We start from the raw sequence: 25,468 nt of genomic DNA, 5'->3' as shown, positions 1-25,468 counted from the left end.
AAATTGAGCACACCTAAAGAGGTGGCAGAATGCAACACTTTCACAGAATGGGGAACCATCTGTTGAAAGACTTTTATGTCCTGCCTCGAGGCAATTATATTTTTATTGTGAATTTGTTATGCTAATGCAAGAAATGTGGAGAAACAGGTTCCAGAGGTATTATATTTCCAATTCATCAGCAACATGTAATAGGAACAACTAAGCTGCATATACTGTGCACATTCTTCAAACATAGAAAACACAGGAACAAAAGTAAGCGAGAAAGAGCGTAAACATCTGTACAACTATATATTTATACAATTTTTCTTCAGTACATGACAAGACCAGATACAATATGAACAAGATGATTGTCTCCCTTCTATACAACCTTCTTTTTTTTCTTTTCCTCTTTGAAACAGCCCCCGAAGCCTAATATCCAACAGGGCATTTTACCATATAAACAAGTCATTGTATTTGCAAATGGGATTTAAAAGACCCATAACATAAAATTAAAAAGAAAAAGATAAGAAACCAAAGGAGAAATTCTGCACAGACGGTTGAGCGAAGCATATGGCTGCAGAGACTTCACAGTTCAGCAATACGCTTCGCCTTATTCTACTCCCTTGGTTGAATAACAATTTGCACTCCCTACAAATTAACAAAATGCTCTCGGCCGCTTTCCCTTGATACCTTCTCAAGAAATATCAGAAGTATCCGTTACTCAAAAGCGGACGCTAGCCATAATGAGTTATTACATGCCCCATGCCCCATACCTCGATCTCTCTCTCTCCCTACTTTGTACAGTTAACTGTGCAGAAGTTAGCAGCCCAATCCTTGCTCAGGCAAGTGAGATTATGAATCCATTGCTAATCGTTCTCTGGATTCTCATCCAGATTCCCCTTTGGGCTGTCCAATGAATCACCCAAATAAGAGCCATCTGGCTGCCGTATGCATATGTTCAAATTTCTGGAGAGGAAAGTTTCCTGATGATCCACAAAAACATGGATATCAATTAAACAAAACAGGGAGCTACAAGAGGACTTCAAGACAGAGAAGCTCCTAATGATACTAAACAATTTTACGCAGCGATGCTACAATACCAATCAGGATTTCAAACATGGGAAAAAAAAAAGCCATGGTAAGATCATATTTGACAATGAGGGAACAAAGGTGAATATCATTATCCATAAAACATAGATGACTCAAACATATTACCTCGTCACCAGTCTCCTGGCCCTCCGAGTGGAAGAGGATAGGCCGGCAACGCTTGTCCTCATTCATAAGGCTTGAATTCTGAAAATGAGTCACAAGGGCAGCTTTACCCTGGATACGTGCATAAGCCAGTGAAGCAACCTTTTCACTGTTAAACTTCTCCCACTTCTTGCCATTAAATGCCTGCACCAATTTTTATGGTATAAGTACTTGGTAAGAGTTATAGATGTTTATCCCCACTTTCAGTCTGATTCAAGCATTTTTAGATTGCCAATTAAATATCAGTATTAAGTTGTTCCTTTCTTCCTGGAAAATAAACCACACAAAAAACAGATAGACCAGCAGTAAACGAAACGATTGAAATTCTGGAATCAACCTCATAAAAGGCTATAATGTGGGAAGGAGACACCATATTGATGAAGGCATAACCCACATTGCACTTATTCTGCAAAAAAACAAGGGCATCCATCAGTCCTAGATCAGCAAGAGGAAATCCTAGAGCACTCACAATCAAACATCAGTGGAAAGAATCACCTTAAAGTCGATTGGCAAGTACAGGAAATCGTATGTACCCCGGTGATTTTCATCTATAGCAGCCAGCAGCATTTTAGAAGTGTACCTGAAAGGAAAAAGATTATATGCAACTTTATAAATGTGCTACTAAAAACCAAAACACAACCAAAAACGTAGGCAAGCAGCGAAATCCTGGGATGACTACAAATTGTTTCTTACTTATTGGGGATGTTTTTGATCATTAAAGTAGTCCTACTGTCTTCCCCGCGGAGAATTTTATCTAAATCAAGTTGATACTGCTTTTTGCTATCTACTTGATTCCCACTATTCTCAACCCGCCGACTCCTACCACGATCAGCAAATAGCTCACTGATGGTTGCTGCAGGTCCAGTGTAAGAACCATTCCCAAGGTACACAGGACTATGCTTTGGCATTGACATCATTCTAAAACTAGGAGAGCCATTTTCACTAATGTTTCCTGGAAGACCAACACCAGCATTCATAGTTGCTCGACCACCCATGTTCATCATGTAATTACTATTGTTGCAGCTTAAACCCATGCCCCCAAACATTGGATTCATGAAGGATGTTTCAGGTGATTCGGGGAAGTAGCCAAAATGCCTATCCAGAGGAACACCAGATGGAGCAGATCCCACATGATGGTTATGTGAACTGAGGAAAGAGCTCTGCCGGCTAGTGAATGGAAAACCCTGTCCCTGTCCACCAGATGAAAACGGATGTCCCACAGATGATGTTGGCCAGGCAGAAGACTTGGGCTCGGAATAAGGAGTTGGGCTTCCCCAGAGAAACTGAGGACCTGACAAAGTTCCAATACCTGATGAATTTGAATTTGACTCACCATATGACATGGGACCTGGACTAGTGCTTAATTTCTGCTCAGGAAAGGAATAGGCTGCTCCTGGCGTTGAAACGGAGCTACTAAATATCTGACTCGTATTGTTCAACCTTCCTTGGTCTTTACCAATAGGTGCAATCTTTGGGGAGTTAGGAACATGAGTTGGAAGAATTGAAGCTAACCCAGGTAAATTGTTGCTGTCTACAGGACTCAGGCTTCCCAGACCTGGGGACTTACTAAAACCAAGCTGATTATGTTCAATGGGGCTTCCAATTTGTGCCCAGGTACCTGCATAGTATGAAAGCCATTGACTTAGCTTATAGCAGACCATGCATTCCCAGTAAGTGTAATCCAGGAATTCAAGAGAAGAACAGAAAAAACCAAGTTATCAGCTCAATCCAGAAACAGAGAGATCTACCTGGAGGAGAGTTGGTCATTGGTGAACCCACTTGATGTCGGAAACTCCGAGTTTCATCTTGGTCAAGCTCTTGACTTAGTTGCTGCATCAAGCTAAAATAGAAAGTACAAAGAATTCATTTAGGCCAGGTTTAAATGTAAAATCAGCAAGATATCTATATTTACAGGATTCATCAAAAGCAATTTTCTTTTATTGGAATTCAAGAAAGGTTATATAGCATGAAAGTAGCTAAATCCATATGACATATGGAATGGAGGCCAGGAAAACATTGATATAAAGTAAAAGAAACAAAAGATGGATTAAACTAAAGTTCACAAATGCATGTTTTTCAAATTCTCCATGGAATAGAAGCCAGCCTCTACAGAGTCTAGACATAGCACAGCATGCACATGCAACATAGTTCAGTTAAATAAGCTCCCAAAGAACAACAAGGTAAATGATTCCGAAAGGTCAAAAGTAATCAGAAGTGTGACTATTGACATTTTTGTTTATTTCCTTCATTTGGAGATCCTCAACTTAGGTTTGAAGTTGTAACTGCTATTACTCTCGAATCAATGCATTTGTTTCTTAAGAGTCCTCACACGATGGAATTTGTATCTTGACAAGTTGACAACATATTTATAATTTTTGAAGTCCAGCAAACAGCCATGACTTCACAATATATATAAATATGTCCATTGATAAATTAATGTAGCACCATTAACCAAGCAGGCAACATGACACTTACAAGATCCAATTAGCCTTCGCAACAGTGTTTGCTAGATTCTTATAACATTAATAAGATGATAAAAATCCAGATAATGCAAATGACTTGAGCACAAATGTCAAATTGGTTCAAAAACCACAACTTACTTTCTTCGAGCTCCACCAGGGCGGCTGGGTTCAAGCTTTATACGTTTCCCAGCTATGTCGCTCCTATTTAGTGCTCTTAAAGCTACCTCTGCAGCTCTAACGTCATAAAACTCTATGAATTTATGGTGTCTCTTGTGTGGTGTTTCTCGGATCTGCATTTCGATCGAGGAAAAATAATCAAGATAGTGAAAAGGTGCACAAGGCACCCAGAGGGAGAGACAAAAAAAAAATTTAACAATAGACTCCTAAAAAATTTATACCTCCTTGACTTCTCCATAAGCCCCAAATATCTGTCGAAGGTCATCATTTGACACTGATGCATCCAAATTGAAAACCACAAGAGTTCCTTGGTTGATATCCTTTTCTGAAGGGTTATCCTGAATTTCAGCAAAGAAAAAGATGCATTATGAAGATGTAAATTTAAAAACTAGTAAAAACCAATTTATAATATCAGACAACTAATTGATTTATTCAAACCTTGGGAATTGAAAAATGAATGTCAAGTTTTCTTCGTCTCAAGGGCTTGTTCTGTAATGCACGCATTGCAGTGCGAGCAGATCGGATATCATAGTATGATATCATCACAAATCCCCTATGCTTGCACGCAGTATATAAAGTTCTGATATCTCCATATTGCTGAGAAAAAAGGGAGAGCACCAGAACTCAATAAGCATAAGAGTATCGAAATAAAAGATGAAAAATTGTATACACAACAGTTGTACAGAAGAAAGATTAAAAACAACTTAAAAAGCAATAACAATAACCAATTACAAACTTTCTCGCACACAAATGAGCCGATTCTCAAAAGAGAGAGAATAAAATGAGTGACTCTAGATTCCTAGCAAGTGTGGGAGAATCAGGGATCCAAATAGAAAGCACGAAAAATCAACCAAGCCAGACTCCAAGGTGCACCACCGAAATGAGTTACATATCTACCAGAACATTGTGGTAGGAAAAGAACTTCACAACATCAAGAAGAAAGCTGGCACAGCCTTAAGGGTATAGTACTAAGAATTCATTGCAAAATGGGGTCTCTAACTTTAACAGTATAGTTCTTAAAATTACTAAACCTGGAAGCTACCAATGTCATTCACACAGTAGCAAAAGCAGGTTGCAACAATGAAAATACTAATCAACTCAAGAAAGGGAGCATGATGAAATCCAATCCCATATTAACCAAGTTAGCACTCCAAAGTACCCCAGGTGAAATGAGTTTTGTAACAAGTTATTGCTGAATGTTACCTTGCAATGGTTAAGTCAAAAAGGAGGGAAGGCTATTTCCATGATATAAAAAGTTATATGCTTCTTATCCTCTACCACATGGATTTTGATGGATCTATTCACTTGGAAGGCTTGAGGAGTCTTAATTACTAATACGGGAATTTGGAGGACCTACGACATTGAATAAGGCAGCTAGAACTCATTTGATATCGTATCATGAAGGAATCATCTATAACAGTGTGTTCTTAGTTGCAGTTCTCCGCCAAACAACAGCCCCGACCCACCCAAATACATAGAAAACGAGGACATAAAAGAAACCAAGCCAGGCAAAGAAGCCAAGTCAACCAAAAAGTTAAATGAAATAGCAACGCAGAATACCTCAAATAGAGATCTCAATTCGGAATCCTCAACATTACTATTGATATTTCTAACGAACAAGGTCCTTGAAGGATGCTCCCCATAAGGATGTTCTCCAGCCACAGTTCCCGCTCCATTTGGAAGAGCATAATGACCAATACCATTTGGACTAACCCCATCAGATATGCTTAGCTTTGACAAACCAATACCAAGGCTATCTTGCAATTCAAAATCCAATTCCATTCCGCCACCACTGCCAAAGAGATCATACTCTTCCATCTCCTCCAGATGACTAGGCAGCCGACTTAGATCAAAATCATCTGTTAAGCCAGCTAACAGTTCGTCTTCATCATCGGGAAGTGTAATTCTGAACGAATTTGATTCAGCATTCTCAAGTGGATTTTTAATCTCAATGTCCTGGTCAACTTTAACCAGATTGGGTAAGCTATCATCAACAGACTGACGCAAATGCTCCGAATCGGCAAAATTCACTGCATATTAAGGAAATAGAGTCTCAACTCCCAATAAGCATTCTACAGATACAGATAACCTCTTACATTATAAAAGAACTCAGACGTACACTTTTCATGTGGAAGGACGGGCAATGAGCTCGAAAACAAGCTAGTATCACTTGATGCATGATATGCCTCAGTTGTACGAAGGATGCCCCATGCAGTATTCTCTAATTTTCTAGGAATATTGACCGATGGAATCTTAAAGGCCCCTACAGAACAGTTACAAATGACCCATCAAAAGAAAGATTGTGCATGCGTAAGGACATTTATAGAGCATATGTATGTAGCTGTGTGCCTTGTAATGCTTCCATCAGTTAAAGAAAAAAGAATAAAACCTTCAGAACGACCCATTTTAATATCTTCTAAATGTTTCTCCATTGAATCACTTTCTGCAAACACAAGGACAGTAAAAGAGAAAGTTCAGCTATCAGAAAACTCTCAAACGCGCGATTGTCTCAGGAAACATGCACATGTAACTACAGATACATTGTATGCATCGACAAACATAAACAATAGATAAAATCATACAAGAATCAGTATGGTGCAAAGAAATGAAAAGAAAAATACAAGGGATGATGTGATCAATTGATTCATCCAGAGTTCAAGTGCTTGCTTAAAATGTAGTTTGGATGACTAGCAAGGTAAAGGTCGTCTCGAACCCCAATCATGCAATGCTCTGTACATTTAGAGGTTCATTTATAACTAATTTTAGAACCCCAACAGTAAAAGACAATTATCTAACCTCCAAATAGTTTCCTACTTTTGACTTAGCACAAAACTGCTCTCTTCATATAACCAAGAAAAACCATCAATATTGTTAAAGATAGCATCAAAACATGCAACACAATTTGCCAGGAGTATCAAAACCAGGTAGGCACATTTGATCTCCCAAGACTAGATAAAGCTGAGCGATTTTCGTCTAATCACAACGTACACACAAATCCAAAGGGGGGCCCTACCACACAACACAAGTTTGGTTGGTAATTGATCAGCTAAAACTAAAACCAGCTTGAAGAAACTGGCATAGCCCCAACCCAGTAGCTCCACAAGAAATCCAACTAGGTAACCAAGTCAACAAAGGCTCTGAACTCAAACTCAAAGTTACAGTTCACCTACCTACTTCCAAACCCAAATAAGCCTCAAATCAATCAACTTTCCCCACAATACCAAAACCAATTCCACCAAAACAGAAAAAGAAAAAAGAAAAAACCCACATGCAGAATCATCCAATCACATGCAAAGACCAAACCTTTGACACAAATAAACCCAATCACACGAAAGCCAACCAGACCCAGAAATCCAACACTTGAATTACCTCAACAATCATGAAGAAGAAGATCTTTCCTTTAAAAGAGTACCTTAGGGAGCAAAGAGAGAAAGGTAGGAGTCAGGGAGTGAAATTGAAATTCATGATGAAATGGGAATTGTGGACTCAGTGTGTGAGAGTTTCGTAGAAGCAGAGATATTTGTTTCTTCTACTCCTCTACTTCCTCCTCTCTCGCCGAGAAACCAGACACAAAATGTAAGAAAATTTCCCAACCAAAAAAAAAATGCAAGGGAAGGGAAGGGAAGGCCAATAAAATATATAATAATAATAACAATAATGAAATAAAAATGATGAGGGGCAAATGATTGGAGGCAAGGAACAGTACCAGAAATATACGAAAATAAAGGCAAAAAAGAATTATTATTTATTATTTAATTCTCAGACTCAGGCACCATAACAGAGAGCTTTAATCCTATTCAAAAAAAAAAAAAAAAACACGGAAAACAGCTTAATTTTGTTTCTCTCTACTGCAAACTAGAAATTCAACTGGATTTGAATCTCATTTGGCGTCCGTTGACGCGAACCCAAAACACATATATGAGAGATTGAGAGATATGACGCACTCGGATAATTTCGCGGCCTCGTGCTTGGGGGCAATTACGCTAATGCCATTGCTTTCTTTCTTTTTCTCTGCTACGTGGCGGGGCGTGAATGGCGGGGAAGGTGTGGTGGGGCCGAGGGGATAAGGGATTTGTCTGGTGGTTGTTCCAGGGGATTATTGCGATACTTTATTGTGGTGGGGTTTGATGACGTGCTGGTGCATCGGCCGGAGAGTTGGGTTCCACTGTTTTTGTACGTGGGGATGTAGAAGTCCCGAGGAATACCCGGAGCAAATGGGTTCGTGCCGCGTGGCTGTAATTATGGGTCGAGTTTGACCGGACCCGCAACGATAAGGATTTGTGGCCCAACCCACTCAGACTTTCGGACTGGACTTTGGAGTTAGGTTTTTCTTACTTTTACATAGGGCTGGGCACGGACCGGGACGGGCCGGTTACTGACTGATACCAAGCCCGGTACTAAAAATTTTATTCTTGACGGAACAACGTTTTTTTAAAGTTGGTACCGAAACCGATCGGGATAGGGTCAGGCCCGGGCCCAATTCGGGATACCCGATTCCTTTTTTTTTTTTTTGTCCCACACTTAAGTACTTTAACAGCTATCCAAAATTTCCAGATTTCAATCATTCTATGATGCAACTATCCTCTTAGCACTGCAACTTATAAACCTACACAATCAATTTTGCCTTAAACAGTTAAACCAAATTAAACAATGTAAAATACTAAAATGAATTGAAGAATTCTTGAAAAGTAGAAATGAACTAGTGAAGATGGACAATAATACAATATGTGCAAAACTGCAAATTGCAGATTGCATATTATGATAGAATGCAAGTCCAACTATCCAAGAGTGACATGCTCCTCCTTCGGCTCTCTGACCTTCCTCTTCGACTATAAACACAATCCAATCAACGGATACATAAGCAAGGGTAATTTACGCAGCACCCAAACGATTAAACTACTGAATATACAAGCAGTAAATTCCTTTCAAATTCGGCAAAAGAACATATAAACTACCAAAGCTTATTGCACTACCAGTTGGCGAAGAATCTAAGAGTGTATAAATCTGGAAGCAACAACCATCGCTCCTACCATTTATATGATATAATAGCAACAACCATCGCTACTACCATATGATTCAAAATAAAATTTGACAGAAACAGATGATTAAGAACATGACATTTCCGATCTTTTTTTGTGAATTTCAATTTCCAGTAAACCCAACAAGAAACACAACAAAAAAAGGTTGAGGCTACTTACTAAGAGAGTTAGAGTCTTGGATGGTGCTTGAACAAGCTTAAGCTGAAAATCAAATCCTCACAATAAACTGAATAAAGTAAGGTTGAGGGCTTGAGGCTACTTCCACTCTCATCTCATCATGCTTGCTGTATGAAGGGAAATTGGAAAGAAATTCGGGATCGGGGATTTAGATGAAGAACAGAAGAAGATCTAGAGAGTGGAGAAGACTCGAAGAGAGCTTAGAACTAGGGTTAGTGAATTGAGATCGACTGATCGAGGGGGATCGGGGATTTAGATGATCGAGAAGAACTAAAGAAGATCTAGAGAGTGGAGAAGACTCAAAGAGAGCTTGGGGATCGACTGATCAAGGGGGATCGGGGATTTAGATGATCGAGAAGAACTGAAGAAGATCTGGAGAGTGGAGAAGCAAAAGACTCGAAGAGAGCTTGGGGGTCTTCGACTCTTCGTTAGTTCGTTTAACGGCTTAGGGCCTTAGGCCGTTTAGGACTTTAGGTCAAAATGTTTTGATTAGATGTGGTCATAAATATGTGTTCTCACATATTTGACTAAACTACCCAATCAAAATCAACCAAGTAATATAAAAAATTAAAGATTTAATTTAATTAATTTAAACTAGATGAGATCAACCAGGATCAATTGGGTTAGTACCGGTACCGGGCCCTTTTCTATGGGACGGGATGGGCCCAAATAGTAATTTTCAGATTTTGATCCCGGCCCGTACCGGTGGATTTCGGGACGGTTTGGAACGGTACCGGAATTTCGGTTTTGGATGCCCAGCCCTATTTTTACACTTCAGAATGCAAGTGTTTTAGGCCTTAAGATCTTTGATTTACTCGGTAATCGAGTAAGGAAAAAATGTAAAGTGATCAATAATTTTTTTCACTGAATTAGAGTAGGTGAACACCATTGTCTTGGAGCGGTGATTGTAAACGAGAATTTGGGAGCATAACCTTGGAGTTGGAGGTGATGAAGTTAGTTTATCTGTAATGGGCCTGACCTGATGCAACGATTTATGGAGTTAGAAATGATTTTAAAAATCAGCCCAATTAATTGAAGCCCATTTTAGAAGATCCTTTCATGAAACCCCCATTAGCTAAATAAAAAATTAATTTTTGTCAATTGGAACGTGTTGACAAATCCAATAACATGTTTTGGCATATCTAATTCAACACATGAAAAAGGAGCTTAGCTGAAGCGTATAATATATACTATTAATCAGCGCTGGTTAAGTTGTCAAATAATGTTGCTTAATTGGGCCCTCTAGTTGTTCACACTTTGCTTTGTCACCTTAACTAACCTCTTAAAAGCACGAAACCCACTTGACATCACTCGACCCTCAAATTCCATCGGCTCCCGCAGATTCTGATGTCCAAGCAACGAAAAAAGTATGTAATTCATCGCGACAATGAGCATGTAAAGACTAAAGAGGCTTCATTAGTCAAACACTAACACGAGATAACAATAAGCTACTCATGATCTTATTTTGTTTGACATAACACGTACCGTACGTTATGTGAAATTGCTCATCTAAATTATTACACTAGATGAAAAATCTTCTCCGAACCATCACTCTTATCAGAACGTCTTTGACATTCCGAGGATCGGACTCCGAAGAGAGAGAGAGAGAGAGAGAGAGATAGAGAGGACATGAGGTAATAAGGGTAGGGGGTTGGCATGGTTTGCCCAAAAACGAACACTTGGGGGTGAGAGGCGAGGCATAGGTGGGGGTCGCAGGGCCAAGCCACGAAATAAGCGCATGGCCATATCTGGGCTTTGAGTTGGCATCACCAAACACTGGGATTCAATTTGAGTCATTCAAATTCTGTTTGGTACCAGCAAATCACCTCTCTCTCTCTCTCTCTCTCTCTCTCTGTAGCTCCCAGCAATCATGCGACCGACAGAAGCGGGGGCCCACACCAGATCAGCATAGCTCCACACTGTGGGGATGGGGGCCACGCACCTTTTTTTTTTTCTGACGGTCGGTAGTAGCCTGATCAAAGGAAAGCTCACGTGGCCATGTGGGGGTGGGTGATGAGGAGGATGCGTAATACGGATACGTAATACGCATACGCGTATGTCTGTGCGTATAGGATTCGGGGGTAAAATAGTTGAATACCAGGGGCTTGGCCCCCTGTTTTGACTTTGGAGGACACGTGTAGCACGTGAGGAGGATGACCTCAGTCACACGCAAGCATTTAGGGTTAGGGTTGCTTTGTCTGCGTGCAACGTTTGCATGGGTTGGCAGGTCGTCGTCTTCCTTCCGCTCCCCCCCCCCCCCCCAAAATTAAAATTAGGGTTGCTATGTGGTAGATACCAGTCATGTCATGTAAATATATATTGGGTGCCATCATATTCATTATACATGTTCCAAGTGCATATTATAATATTATATATACGTTTCTTCATCTTTTTGGCCAGGGAAAGCTTGCTTGCAAGTAGGTTTTTCAAGTGGTGATTATTGGTTTTTCTTCTTCTTTCTTTCTTCCTTTCTATCAAGATAAAAGTTAACGATCAAAGGGAGGAGTACTTGAGATGGAACCATTGCCTTTAGGTGCTTTTACACTAGCTATAGTGTGTGGTAATGGGTTTTGCTTTATGTTGAGGTCTGGCCGGTGAGTGTTTATACACATGCCACATCCTCGAGAGAGTTTTGTGGACCTTGTTAAGCACAAGATAAAAAGGCATTTCTCACTTGATTCATGCACGGTGATAGTGCTTCTAGCTAGCTAAGACTATATACCATAATTGTTGGTGGCCATTTGGAAATTTCTCGTAGTGGGATGAAAGAGTATTCATACAACAAATTGTTCTACTTAGCCGATTGTTATATTTTAATCCCTATTGCCTAGTTCATCGAATATCTTACATAAGCTCTTTGTGAATCTTTGACGCCTCCTTATTATTTTTTTTCAGATAACTAAATACCCGACATTTTAATTGTTCGACAGATGTTTGAATTAACTATGGCTGTCCAACAATTATTTTTACTGATACCTAAACATATAGTCCAGTTCAAGCGAGGTGTGACACAATAACTTTGAAAGTAATGTTGAGTCTTCAGTTAAAATATATAACAATGCCATGAACCTCTCTATCAACCAAAGTAATTAAATCTTTTCAACTTATCTCAAACTTCACTACTAGCAAAACAACAATTACCCACGGATTTTAATCTGTGGGTAATAAGACTATCTCACACGGATTTCAGTGTGTGATAGCTTTTACCCACGGTGCACGCACAGATTGGTATTACCGTGTGGTTTGGAGGGGGGGTAATGCTCATCCGCCACGGATTATGTTGTCCGTGTGAAATACTTACGTGGGCCCCACTATAATTCCACAAATATAAATTACCGGAATTAGCTGCAATCCGTGTGAACAACTCTATTTCACACGGATTTCTGTGCCAAATACGTACTTATCTCACACGGATTTCTGTGTCAAATACATACCTATCTCACACGGATTATTTTGTCCGTGTGAATATTAGAAGTGGGCCCCACTATCTTTCCGTAAATATAGATCACCGTAATGGAATGCATCCGTGTGAACAACTCTATTTCACACGGATTTCTGTACCAAATACGTACCAATCTCACACGGATTTCTGTGTCAAATACATACCTATCTCACACGGATTTCTGTGTCAAATCCTTTTACCCTAACTCTCACTGATTTCTGTGTGTAAAAGTAACAGCATGTTAAAAAAAAAATTTCTGCTAATTAATTTGCAACCTAAACATAATAATACTTTTATTTTTTATTCAAAAAAAATACTTTTATTTTTCTACAATTTAAATATATTACAAATATTTACAATAAAATGAACAAATCCACAACTCAATCGAAAATATTCAAACTTTACATTCATAGCAAGATATTTTTTTACATTTCATACCAATGCTAATTAGAATAAAAATTAGTACATGATCATCAACAATGCAAGTACTACTAATTTCATTGTCTGCCCAAGCTGCAACATTCCAAGTGAAATGTGAAAAGTTTGGATGAGAGCTTGACATAACCGAACTTTGTCTTCGATTACCGGTATTCGTCTGTATGGCAACCAAGACAATGTCATAGAGTAACACGTCTCAAGCAAATTGAAAATCAATATAGGTAGGTAGTTTCTGCAAGACCCACATTTGTGACAGTCCTACGATCATCATATCAAAATTACAAGTCTAACGGATGGTCCGATCTTCACATATCACAAATCGAACTATCAAAATCGATCGAAATTGTAAAATTCACAACTAAATCATACGATATCCAAAATTCACATGCTATATATCAAAATGATCGTATCGACATGTAGAATCTAAAAATGAGCAGAAACTTCTCTTGGGACCCCCGGAACTGGCCGAAAAAGGTCGCCGGAGTTACGGGCAGAGCCGCCGCCGACCACCTCCAATGGTGTTGGGGCTGGGCTTCTCCGCTTCGTTTCATCATTTTGAGAAACATTTATAACTAGCACGAAGTCAGAAAATGAGTAAAAGTGATCGAAAATTACCAAAACAGTCCGGTTTGGCCGGAAAAACTGCAGTTTCCGATAGATGCTCCGTTCAACGTAAAAACGGTTGCTTCGGGTCCGGTCCTTCTTTCTGCATCTTCTACTCCTTGATACTAGTTCAACAAACTAAAGAACTCGAGTTTTGGTGGCCGGAGATAGGAGAAATCTCGGTTTGAACCAAAACGGCCGAAAATGGAAACGTGGTTACCGCCGCCGATACAGGCCGTGCCGCCGCTCAAGGCTACCACAGGCAGCTGCACAAGGAAGATACGAAGCTGTAGGATGTGGTTTGGCGTCAAACGGTGTCCGGAGGAGGGAGAACGGAGCCGGAGACTCCATGCTCTGTTTTCAGCTCGGGGAGAGGAGAGAGAGAAATAGGGATCGATATGCTTCAGATTTGGATCAATGTGCTGGTTATAAGCGGAATTGCCACGGATATCCGTGTGAAATACATTTACCCTTGCTACTGATATCCGTGTGTATAGCTCAGTAATCCACAGAAATCCGTGTGTAGTGCTACTACGGGAGGGAAATTGAATTTATTCCAAAAAAGTGAGCGGGAAAAAAATTTACCACGAAAATCCGTGTGAGCTACATATCTGTTAGTATTTCACACGGATTTCTGTTAGTATTTCTATTGCACACGGATTTCTGTGGCTTTTAAGAACAGTAAATCCATGTGTGTTGTTATTTTGTGGAAAATTTTCAGGTTTTAAGTAGCATTATACACAGATATCTGTGTGTTTATAGTATTTCACACGGAAATCCGTGTGAAATACATTTACCTTTGCTACGGATATCCGTGTGTATGTACTTAAGAAATCCACGGAAATCCGTGTGTAATACTACTACGGGAGGGAAATTGAATTTATTCCAAAAAAGTGAGCGGGAAAAAAATTTACAACGAAAATCCGTGTGAGCTACATATCTGTTAGTATTTCACACGGATTTCAGTTAGTATTTCTATTTCACACGGATTTCTGTGGCTTTTAAATACAGTAAATCCCTATGTGTTGTTATTTTGTGGAAAATTTTCAGGTTTTAAGTAGCATTATACACAGATATCTGTGTGTTTATAGTATTGCACACGGAAATCCGTGTGAAATACATTTACCTTTGCTACGGATATCCGTGTGTATGTACTTAAGAAATCCACGGAAATCCGTGTGTAATACTACTACGGGAGGGAAATTGAATTTGTTCCAAAAAAGTGAGCGGGAAAAAATTTACCACGAAAATCCGTGTGAAATACATATATATTTACCACTGATTTTCGTGTGTATTTATCTTGTTAATTATTGTTTACACTGAATTCTGTCTCTATTCTATTTTTTTCACACGGAATTTAGTAGCTAATTTTTCATTTCACACAGATATTCGTGTGTTGCTCATTTCACAGATAATTCTATAATAAACACTTGTTGTAACGGAATTCTGTAGCTAATAGAGTTTTTCACACAGAATTCTGTAGCGAATGGTTCTTTTCACACGGATTTCTGTGTGTGTTACTTATTTCACACAGATGTCTGTACCAAAAACCGGTCAACCCTTTAAACGCTACTACTTCCCTAAGGGGAGCCGACCCTTGAGGAGATAAAATTTCAGAAATTTTTACATTACTTGATATAGCTTCTACCCATGAGAGCATGAGAGTTTACAGATCAAAAAAATAAGTTACGAGTGAGCGGTTATGAGCATATTAGTTTTATGTAGTCTTTAAAATTTAGGGTTGACCTACTAGATCGAAACCCAAACGACGACGAAAATAGCTGAAATTTTGAACACAACCATTTATTCTTATCATGATAACATCCTACGGTCGATTTTGATAAAGTCTATTTCCTACGCATTGTTGCTTATGGAAGGTATACTTTTCATTATAACTAATAAACTAGTTATACCACATTAGTAGACATATAAGAATTTTGTGCAATCCAAAAAATAAAAATTGAAAATTAATAAATTTGAGATGGGTATTTATAGCGTATTAATAGGTATGGTGTAAAAAAATTAACTCAAATTAAAGCCATTATTTCAATATCAAATAAAGTGGTTAACCTTATATACATCGATACTTCCCTAAGGGGAGTTAAACCACAAGGAGATAAATTTTACAAAATTTTTACATTATTTGGTATACCTCATATTCATGAGAGTATGAGAGCTGACAGATCGAAAAATTAAGTTGCGAATGAGCGGTTATGAGCATATTAGTTTTATGTGGTATTTAGGGTTAAGGGTTGATATAGTAGATCGAGACCTAAACGATAACAAAAATAGCTGATATTTTGACCATAACTATTTATTCTAATCATGACAACATCCAACGGTCGATTTTGATAAAATCTATTTGCTCCACATTGTTACTCATTAAATGTATACTTTTCTTGACAACTAATAAACTAGTTATACCACATTAGTAGACATATAAGAATTTGGTGCGAACCAATAAATCAAAATTGAAAATCAATAAATTTGACATTACCCATCTATTTATAGTGTATTAATAGATATTGTGTAAAAAAAATTAACTCAATCAGCCGTTATTTCGATATCAAATAAATGGTCAACCTTATATACACCTATATTTTTTCACACGGAATTTTGTAGCTAATTGTTATTTTCACACAGATATCCGTGTGAAAATGTTTTAGTTTTTACACAGACATCAGTTACTATTGTTTATGCACACGGATTTCTGTGTGTAGTCTCCTTTTTGGCTTTTTCACACGGATTAATGTGTCAACATTTTCACACGGAAATCCGTGTGTGTTACTCATTTCACACAGAAATCTGTATCAAATACTTATTGTAACGGAAATCCGTCCCTCCATAATTCACATAACATAAAAAATTAATGATTTCAAAATAAACTAATTTATAATACATACAGCAATCCGTGTGAATTGTTTTTCACACAGATATCCGTGTGAAAATGTTTTAGTTTTTACACAGACATCAGTTACTATTGTTTATGCACACGGATTTCTGTGTGTAGTCTCCTTTTTGGCTTTTTCACACGGATTACTGTTTCAACATTTTCACACGGAAATCCGTGTGTATTACTCATTTCACACAGAAATCTGTATCAAATACTTATTGTAACGGAAATCCGTCCCTCCATAATTCACATAACATAAAAAATTAATGATTTCAAAATAAACTAATTTATAATACATACAGAAATCCGTGTGAATTGTTTTTCACACAGATATCCGTGTGAAAATGTTTTAGTTTTTACACAGATATCTGTGACTATTGTTTATTCACACGGATATCCGTTGATATTGTTATTGTATAAATTATTGTGGGCCCTATTATGCTCATTTCACACGGATTTCTGTCAGTATTTCTATTTCACACGGATATCTGTGGCTTTTAACTACAGTAAATCTGTGTGTGTTGTTATTTTGCTAGTAGTGCTTGATAGGAATGGAAGTGCATACCATTATTGAAACGCATTATCTATGAAAGTGTGAGATCTTGAGAGATATCCACATAAACAAACTCTTCTCACCTCATGATACGGTAGCTATGAATGTTCCCAATTCCCTACCATGCGTGTATACTAGATAATGCACAATCATGTACTATTCTTTCTACGTAGATACGACACTTTACAAGCCTATCAGGTAATAACATATGTAATTAAAATCAGAAGCTTTCCAGCTTTGGACTATCAAACCAATAAATTACCAAAATGATTGAATGAAAACGACCACTTAATTAAAATTGGTGGGGAAAGACTTCAACCTCCTTTGTATATTGTTCATGCGTGATTGTGAAAGCAAGATCGAGTAGGACCAAATCTATTTTGTTAATCCGTGGATCCTTTAACTTTTGTAGCAAATCATCTTTCTTAAATCAATGTCATGTGGAGAATTCACGGCAAGCTATTAGAGAAAAGCAATTTACACTTTTATAATCTCCTATTACTTTGTATTCTAATGCTTCTTTCAGCTACATATATGTTGTCTTCCGGTATGTGAACCACAAGGAAATAAAACTAGGGCAATGGCAACCGACTTTCAGGAAATATATGATTCTACTATTTGATAGAGACCACCAAACATCCATGAGAAAAAGTAAGGGCAGGAGATAAGAAAACTGAGACAAAATACTTTTCTTTTGCTTTGGGAGATTTAAAAGAAGATAAACGTTGTGTTTATTAGTTAATATGATTAATGGATGCTTACATGTCCCACATTTTAGTAAAGAAGATTGATGCTATTGCCCCTCCCAACAGTCCCAACTTTTGTGGTCGGCCTCCACGCCCACTTCAATATGATGATTTGAACGTTGAAGTGATCAAAGATTCAAGAATTTAAGCTGTTCTGTGGCAATGGCTCATAATATGATACTTTTGTCCTTTGTTCTATATATAATAGCTTCAATCTTTCTCGTTCGGTTCCTATATGCTTTATAATTCAAACTTTGCAAATCAATCACAATTTAAAGGCTTAATTGGGTAATATATATATGATCGAATATCTCTTATTTAATATGAAATTTATGTTCGGCTCTAATTTTGGGGGGTTCTCTCTAGCTAGGTTGGATGAAACGTCTGTGTTGGAAGGTATGGTGCTTGCTTTCAAGTACGTAAAGGACCTATAATATACACAATATCAGGGTTTTCAGTATAAGGCTGATTATAAGTTACACATATATTGCAAGTGGATGTGGTATTGTTTATATATACCACCTAAATACACATATGCACTTTGCCAGAAAAAGAAACAGACCATTACGTGTTTAAAGACCGTTTTGCAGTGTGGTTGTCTAATTATCAAAATAACTCCATATGTTTTTGCTTTCAGGTCTGAGATCCATAAAATTACAATCGGTTCTCAACTATAAATATATATATATATATATATATGTGTGTGTGTGTTGAGTTAACTAAGTAACTGATACACTTATCGTGATTAAATAAATAATAATTTTCAAACATATGATATATGATATTTGAGTTCTCTTATATTTTTTTTCCGACTAGGTATGAGTTCTCTTATACTGCTCTTCCATGCTACACAAGCAACTATAGCATAGGATACAAGATTTGTCGGTGCCAAAGTTGATAATTTGGGAAAATACATGGGTGCGTGCTATTATATATAAATATGTTTCTGGTAAACTAATAATTTAGGCTGGGGGTCCTATAACCATATTAAATATAAGTTGTACAAGCGACCGTCCAAAAACTGGCACATGGAATTAAAATTCATGTCAAGTAGCTAAATAGCTAATTGATGCGGACTATTATAAATTCATCAAATTAGTGTGGTCATCAACGAAAATTTCCTAATCAGTAAGTTTAATGCATTAGATATTTTTTGGACCGTGTCTCTTGAAATGACAAGTCTCATTTCGGTCATGGTTCTTACACTAATGTGTGATGTATGGCTGAATAACTTAATGAAGTAATAATTTGGGATTGTAATTGCACAATCATGTTTTCATTCTTTAAAAAATGTAATGAAAATCAATATTGAGATCCAATCCCATCCTCCCACTTATTTCATGATAATGTCATCACGATGGTCAATCAAATTAAACAAAAATCAATTTAGTTTCTATAGCTATGTGGCACATTGTAGACCTTAGCCTACTCCCTTAAACCACCAACCTGCCCCTCCTCTCCCTCTCAAATCCCGCCACATCTATGTTATTGTGCTCGATAATTGGCATTGAGTAATCTATCAAACACTCGGATTTCAGATCCGTTAAGAGTGTAATTTATTCAAGAATAATCGAGCAACTTAATTTTTAAATTTAGGAATAAAATCGACGCTAATTTTGTTCACATACAACAACAACAATTGAATGAAACCGTACGTCGCAAAAGATTAATTAGAATCGCAAAAAGAAGAATCTGCCATTCTGGCACCACACGAGTAATCCGAAACCACCCTTTGCAGTTGCTCGTAATTAATTATACTGCCCTTTTTCCCGTTGATCCTTATCCGTATCTATACGCTTTGTATCTGCAAATATATACGATTACGAAAGCACACCACACCATCCATTTTAGCTTTCCTCTCCCTAGATTTGTTCCGCTCTATAATCTCTCTCTCTCTCTGAGGACTGAGGAGTCTCTACCCATTTTGTCGGTGTAAAAATCAGATCTTGCAGCGTACATACAAACTCTGTTGCTTCCAACACTGCTTCTTCTTCTTCTTCTTGTTCTGTTTTTTTTCTTGTGGTTCTCGGGAAACCCAAGTCAAGTTGGGAAGAGGGTGTGGTTTTTAAGTTGTGGGTTTCGGGTCTGTGTTGCGAAATGTTTAAGCTTTATGCGCTGGATGCTAATTTATGGTGGTAGTTGGTGGGTGGTCTAATTATTGTTCAGTGATTGGGATTTTGGGGTTGGAGTTGGAATTGGAGGTCTTCAAGTGCATGAGGGATTTGGTTTTCTGGGTTCTATGCTGGGTCAGGGATTTGGGTTTGAGAATAAGGCGGGATTCCGGGCTTTTGATCAGGAGCAGAGGTAGGTGGGGCAAATGTGGCTGAGTGTTTGTGACGAGTGACTACTGGGTTTGGTTTTGCTGTGCTTGATCTCAACTGGGTGTGAGTTTTTTTGGCTCAGTTTTTCGAGATTTGGAGGTCTGGTTTTCGCACAATAATGCAGCAGGATCACAGCAAGAAGGTGAGTTTTTTATTTGGTTGCTTTTGATTGTCTCTTGATTTCGTATGTGATCCCAGTGCTGGTGATTGTAGGCGGTAGTTTTCGGTTTCTATGTGTTCTTTCTAATTATGTTTTGATCACTGGAACGTGTCATGATTCATTTTATGTGTGAAATTTGCATAATTGGATTTGTAGGTGTTTGTTTTCCTGGTAAAGTTTTGATTTTTCGGACCATTGAGGATTGAAACGGTAGATCGTTGAGTTTTGATTTTTCTGAACTCTTTGCTTTGCTGATCAAGTGATGCATCTTCTGATTTTTAAGAATTTATAAGTGCTATTAGATTTCAACTCCCTTTTGATTAGGCTAAAAAAAAGAAAAAGGGTGCTGTTGGCTCTGAGATATGAATGTAACAGTCATAATGGATAACGGTTTCCATTCTTATTCTGGAATGGTTGTTATTCCTGGAATTTTATGCTTATGCTTTTCTTTCCAGCGCATTACATGCCAATTACATTGATCCCTCTTCTCTCTCTGTTGTTTGACTAGATTCGTGTCTACTAAAGTGACATTTCTCTCCTGTCTTGATTTTCTCCCTCATTCTATTTGACATTGATTTTAGTTTTCCTTTTGGCTATCTTTTAGTTTGTTCAACAAAGAATGAATGAGTTGGTATTGGTATCCTCAATTCCAAAACTGCAATTAGTTATAGGAATTTGACGTTTTTGTTCATCTTTTACCCTTTTTGTTTTCATTCTATTTCTATCTATTTAAAGTTGATTTCAAGGACTTTTGAAAATTATCCTTTAAAGTCTCTGATTAAGAACATGAATTGTGGTTTTTCGGAAGGGATGGTAATGCACGGTCAAACTAGCAAATTAGGATTTTAGTATATTTATGGATTGTATTGATTGCATGCTATCTGAGGATATATAAATTGTATTATTGTTTGTGCATCAGTTAATACTGTATACTGATCTGGGATTCAATGCTACAGAATTCAACAGAGATGGAGTTCTTCTCTGATTATGGTGATGCCAATCGATACAAAATTCAGGAAGTTATTGGAAAAGGAAGCTATGGTGTTGTTTGCTCAGCAATAGATACTCATACACATGAAAAAGTGGCAATAAAAAAAATACATGATATATTTGAACATATATCTGATGCTGCTCGTATTCTTCGCGAAATAAAGCTTCTCAGGCTTCTACGACATCCTGACATTGTGGAAATTAAACACATTATGCTGCCACCTTCTAGAAGAGACTTTAAAGATATATATGTTGTTTTTGAGCTCATGGAATCAGATCTTCATCAAGTTATCAAAGCTAATGATGATCTGACACGAGAGCACTATCAGTTCTTTCTTTATCAACTGCTTCGTGCACTTAAGTATATTCACACTGGTAATTGTTGCTCGCTAATTTATTTGTTGTTTCAACTGGATAGGTTTTGTACTCTGTGTTTCTAGTGGTTGATTGACTCTCTGCTGCATTTAGCTTTTCTTTTTTTATTGTTGTTGTACCTTGTGTTTGAAAACCTCTCTTCTATCTTCCCTTGGCCTCTCATTTGTCTTGATGTCTTCCTTTTCTAGCCTCTCGCATTTTTTATTTTTATGGGATATCATTGATTTTGGGGCATGACTAATACTTAGCTACTTGCTGCAGCAAATGTCTACCATCGTGATCTGAAACCGAAGAACATATTGGCAAATGCAAATTGCAAGCTAAAAATTTGTGATTTTGGGTTAGCGAGAGTTGCATTCAATGATACACCTACAACAATATTTTGGACGGTATTTAATTTGTGATGTTATTTAGTCTTTTTTTTTTTTATAGAGCAATGTTTATATAGCATTTGGTAAGATTTTTTAACATCTTAGTTATATGCTAATACTTCACCTTTAATGGGGCATCTACAGGACTATGTTGCAACTAGATGGTATAGAGCTCCAGAGCTTTGCGGATCATTTTTCTCTAAGGTAGAACTTCACACACACTTTCGTACTTTTTAGCTTCAGCAAGGCGTGGGGTTATGAGTAGGTTGATTTAAATCTAGTAACCAGGTGTATCTTTGCTATCATCATATTCCTTTTCCCATGGTTGTATTTCAGCTTGTATTTCCTATGGTAATGACATGCTGATATGGTGATAATATCCTCTTCTTTTAAAGAAAGATGGCTGAGTCTTTTATTTCCCCTCGTATTGAGATGGAAGAGTGAATAAGGAGATCAATACATTGTTGTTGCACTTTTAAATTTACTTTCTAGTATGATCTAAATCTTGAGTAGTTGTGGGGTATCTTTTCTTTCCTACTTCTCAATTTCTGAAAACATATGAATGCAGTATACACCTGCAATTGATATATGGAGTATAGGCTGCATCTTTGCTGAAGTATTAACTGGAAAGCCCCTCTTTCCTGGAAAGAATGTTGTTCACCAGCTGGATTTGATGACTGATCTGCTTGGAACACCCTCATTGGATACCATATCTCGGGTATAGAAAACTTCACTTTTCTGATACTATGCTTTCTATCGCTCCTTTTTGTTTTTCTTTACAATTTTATCCTCTAGATATGCTTGTAATAATAGCAATCTGCTTTATTGTCCAGGTTCGAAACGATAAGGCAAGGAGATACCTAACAAGTATGAGAAAAAAGCAACCTGTGTCGTTTGCACAGAAATTTCCAAATGCTGATCCTTTAGCACTACGGCTTTTGCAAAGATTGCTTGCCTTCGATCCTAAGGACCGACCAACTGCCGAAGAGGTTGGTCATATTATATCCATCATCCTTGTGTTTTCTCCTATGTGCATGTCAGTGCTATTTGCTGGCAAATCATGTGTGATTAATCTAGTTGGTACTTTTATGTAGATACTTTGATCATCAAAGTGTTAATTTGGTATTTTGTTCTTTTACCAGGCACTGGCTGATCCTTATTTTAAGGGACTCTCAAAAATAGAGAGGGAGCCTTCATGCCAGCCAATTACGAAGATGGAGTTTGAATTTGAGAGGAGAAGGGTCACAAAGGAGGATATACGGGAGCTTATTTTTCGGGAAATATTGGAGTACCATCCTCAATTGCTTAAAGACTACATAAATGGAACCGAAAGGACTAATTTTCTCTATCCAAGGTTCAAGCAGCCATAGTTATCTTCAATAAAAACATTGTGGTACAGATTGATTAAGGTCCTTTTTTCCTACCTCATTCCTGATTTTGTGTTTATTTGTATGCAGTGCTGTTGATCAATTCCGGAAGCAGTTTGCACATCTGGAGGAAAATAGTGGTAAAAGTGCCCCAGTTATTCCACTTGAACGAAAGCATGTATCTCTTCCTAGGTAAAATATCATCCTTTTTGTTTATGTCTTCAAATGTTAACAAGCTTCTAACCAAGTTATGTATGTCAAGTACTGATACATAGTAACCATGGTGATAGTACAACATAGTTACCATGGTGATAGTACAACATAGTTACCATGGTGATAGTACAAGGCTGGCCTATAATTAGCTAAGTTAAGATTTTTTGTGAGGGCTCCATCAGAGGATATCCGATTACTGCCCCATTTTCAGAGACACCTCCTTATTAGGTAGTGTGAGGGTTCACTAATTAGCCTAATAAGTCTGTCCCTCTAGCCTTTTTTGCAATTCTAGGATGTCTTCAGCTCTGAAATAGCTGCATCGTAACCATGGTGATAGTACAAGGCTGGCCTATAATTAGCTGAGTTAAGTTTTTTTGTGAGGGCTTCGTCACAGGATATCCGATTACTGCCCCATTTTCAGAGACACCTCCTTATTAGGTAGTGTGAGGGTTCACTAATTAGCCTAATAAGTCTGTCCCTCTAGCCTTTTTTGCAATTCTAGGATGTCTTCAGCTCTGAAATGGCTGCATGTTTGATTTATATTAGACTGTTGAGGGCTATAATGACAAGTCACAATTCATTATATGTTGACAGGTCTACAATTGTACATTCAAATACGGTTCCCCCTAAGGAACAACAAAATTATGCATACTTGAAAGATCAGAAACACGCTGAGGAGGCATACAAGAATTCAAGGGATACAGAAGGAATACATGTAAATCTATCACGAACCATGCAAGCACCACAAAGAATTCCCTTAGGTACTCAATAACTTTCTTTAAGAATCTGTAGCTGTTCCATTTACTTGTGCTTCGATGTAGTTTTTAACTGGATTTGGTTTTACTTATCCAGCTAAACCCGGTAGAGTTGTTGGTCCTGTTGTACCATATGAGAATGGAAATATTGTCAAAGATGCTTATGACCGAAGGACGCTTATTAGAAGTACAGTACTGCCCCCTCAGGCTGTTCCTCCGTCTTATTGTTACCGGAAACCCAGTGGTGGAAGTCAAGAAAGGTCTGCAGTGGAAGTGAATAGAGACTTTTCCTCGCAGTCCAAGCAAGCTGCACAGTGTGGCATGGCAACAAAAGTAGCACCGGATGTAGCAATCAACATTGACACAAACCCATTTTTTATGACACGGGTGGGAGTCAACAAGGTGGAACATGATGACCGAATTGCTATTGACACAAACTTCTTGCAGTCAAAGGTTCCATATGGTGGGATTGGTACTGCTGCTGCCACTGCAGCTGCCCACCGCAAGGTTGGAACTGTTCAGTTTGGCATGTCAAGGATGTACTAGGGAAGCATTTAGACACAGTTGGGTGATCAATCGTAGAAATGTTTCCCTAATGAAGCAGTAGATCATGCAGAGGAAGAAGATGGAGCCAGTCGTGTAGGAAACGGGATGGATAAGCACTCGAAGGGAGGTCAAAAGCAGGTGATGGAGCGCTTTGCTTAAAAGAGCCGGCTTTCTTTTGTTGTGTTGGATACAAGTACATTTATGTTGCCACAAGAGACTATGTCAGTGAAATTATACATTCAAATTCAAAAATGAAACACTCTGCCCGTACGTGAAATATAACTACGTGCAAAACTGTACCTCAGTCTGCAACAATGTCATAAAAGTGGGCTCTATATCCATGAGGTTTATCATGGTGTAGAACGAGGTGTATTGAAGGAAAAAGAGCTTAAATCTCACTGTTGTCCTGTGAAGGAAGTAAATGGATCAGTTATGAGGAGTTAATTTTTGTGGGGATCAGGAATGATCTGTTTCTTTCATCATTCATCATATCCATCCTCTTTCTTCGACTTAGCACAAAAGTTAGTTAGCCTCTTATATATTCTTACTTCAATCTAGTGATTGCATGCTAATCTTCCGCTGCCGACGGAACCCCAACGTACGTGATTTG

General features: G+C 38.0%; 2 protein-coding genes across 5 annotated transcripts; one reads left to right on the top strand and one right to left on the bottom strand.

The window, feature by feature from the left end:
- Positions 1-253: 253 nt before the first annotated feature.
- On the bottom strand, positions 254-7,698 carry LOC112189636 (protein MEI2-like 2). Of its 4 annotated transcripts, none has more exons than XM_024328979.2 (13): positions 7,239-7,698; positions 6,259-6,312; positions 5,989-6,132; positions 5,430-5,899; positions 4,308-4,466; positions 4,091-4,207; positions 3,831-3,982; positions 2,979-3,070; positions 1,924-2,848; positions 1,726-1,810; positions 1,568-1,636; positions 1,195-1,374; positions 254-962 (listed from the first exon to the last, which is right to left on the bottom strand). In XM_024328979.2, exons 2-13 carry the CDS (start codon positions 6,299-6,301, stop codon positions 846-848), a joined length of 2,553 nt encoding a protein of 850 aa, XP_024184747.1. In that variant the 5' UTR covers positions 6,302-6,312; positions 7,239-7,698; the 3' UTR covers positions 254-845. The 4 variants fall into 4 exon arrangements, with proteins under 4 accessions (XP_024184747.1, XP_024184746.1, XP_024184749.1 ...); XM_024328978.2 differs by having other exon boundaries at positions 7,282-7,697; XM_024328981.2 differs by lacking the exon at positions 7,239-7,698 and adding an exon at positions 6,666-7,230.
- Positions 7,699-19,609: 11,911 nt separating this feature from the next.
- LOC112186873 (mitogen-activated protein kinase 20) lies at positions 19,610-25,340 on the top strand. The gene is made up of 10 exons (XM_024325416.2): positions 19,610-20,223; positions 21,198-21,606; positions 21,868-21,995; positions 22,122-22,181; positions 22,546-22,695; positions 22,811-22,966; positions 23,120-23,331; positions 23,435-23,536; positions 24,152-24,318; positions 24,410-25,340. The coding sequence occupies exons 1-10, from the start codon at positions 20,200-20,202 to the stop codon at positions 24,856-24,858; spliced, it is 1,857 nt and encodes a 618-aa protein (XP_024181184.1). The 5' UTR covers positions 19,610-20,199; the 3' UTR covers positions 24,859-25,340.
- Positions 25,341-25,468: the final 128 nt, after the last annotated feature.

Source organism: Rosa chinensis, chromosome 2 (genome assembly GCF_002994745.2).
Source record: "Rosa chinensis cultivar Old Blush chromosome 2, RchiOBHm-V2, whole genome shotgun sequence".
NCBI lineage: Eukaryota > Viridiplantae > Streptophyta > Magnoliopsida > Rosales > Rosaceae > Rosa > Rosa chinensis.
This window is presented reverse-complemented; position numbering and strand designations above follow the sequence as displayed.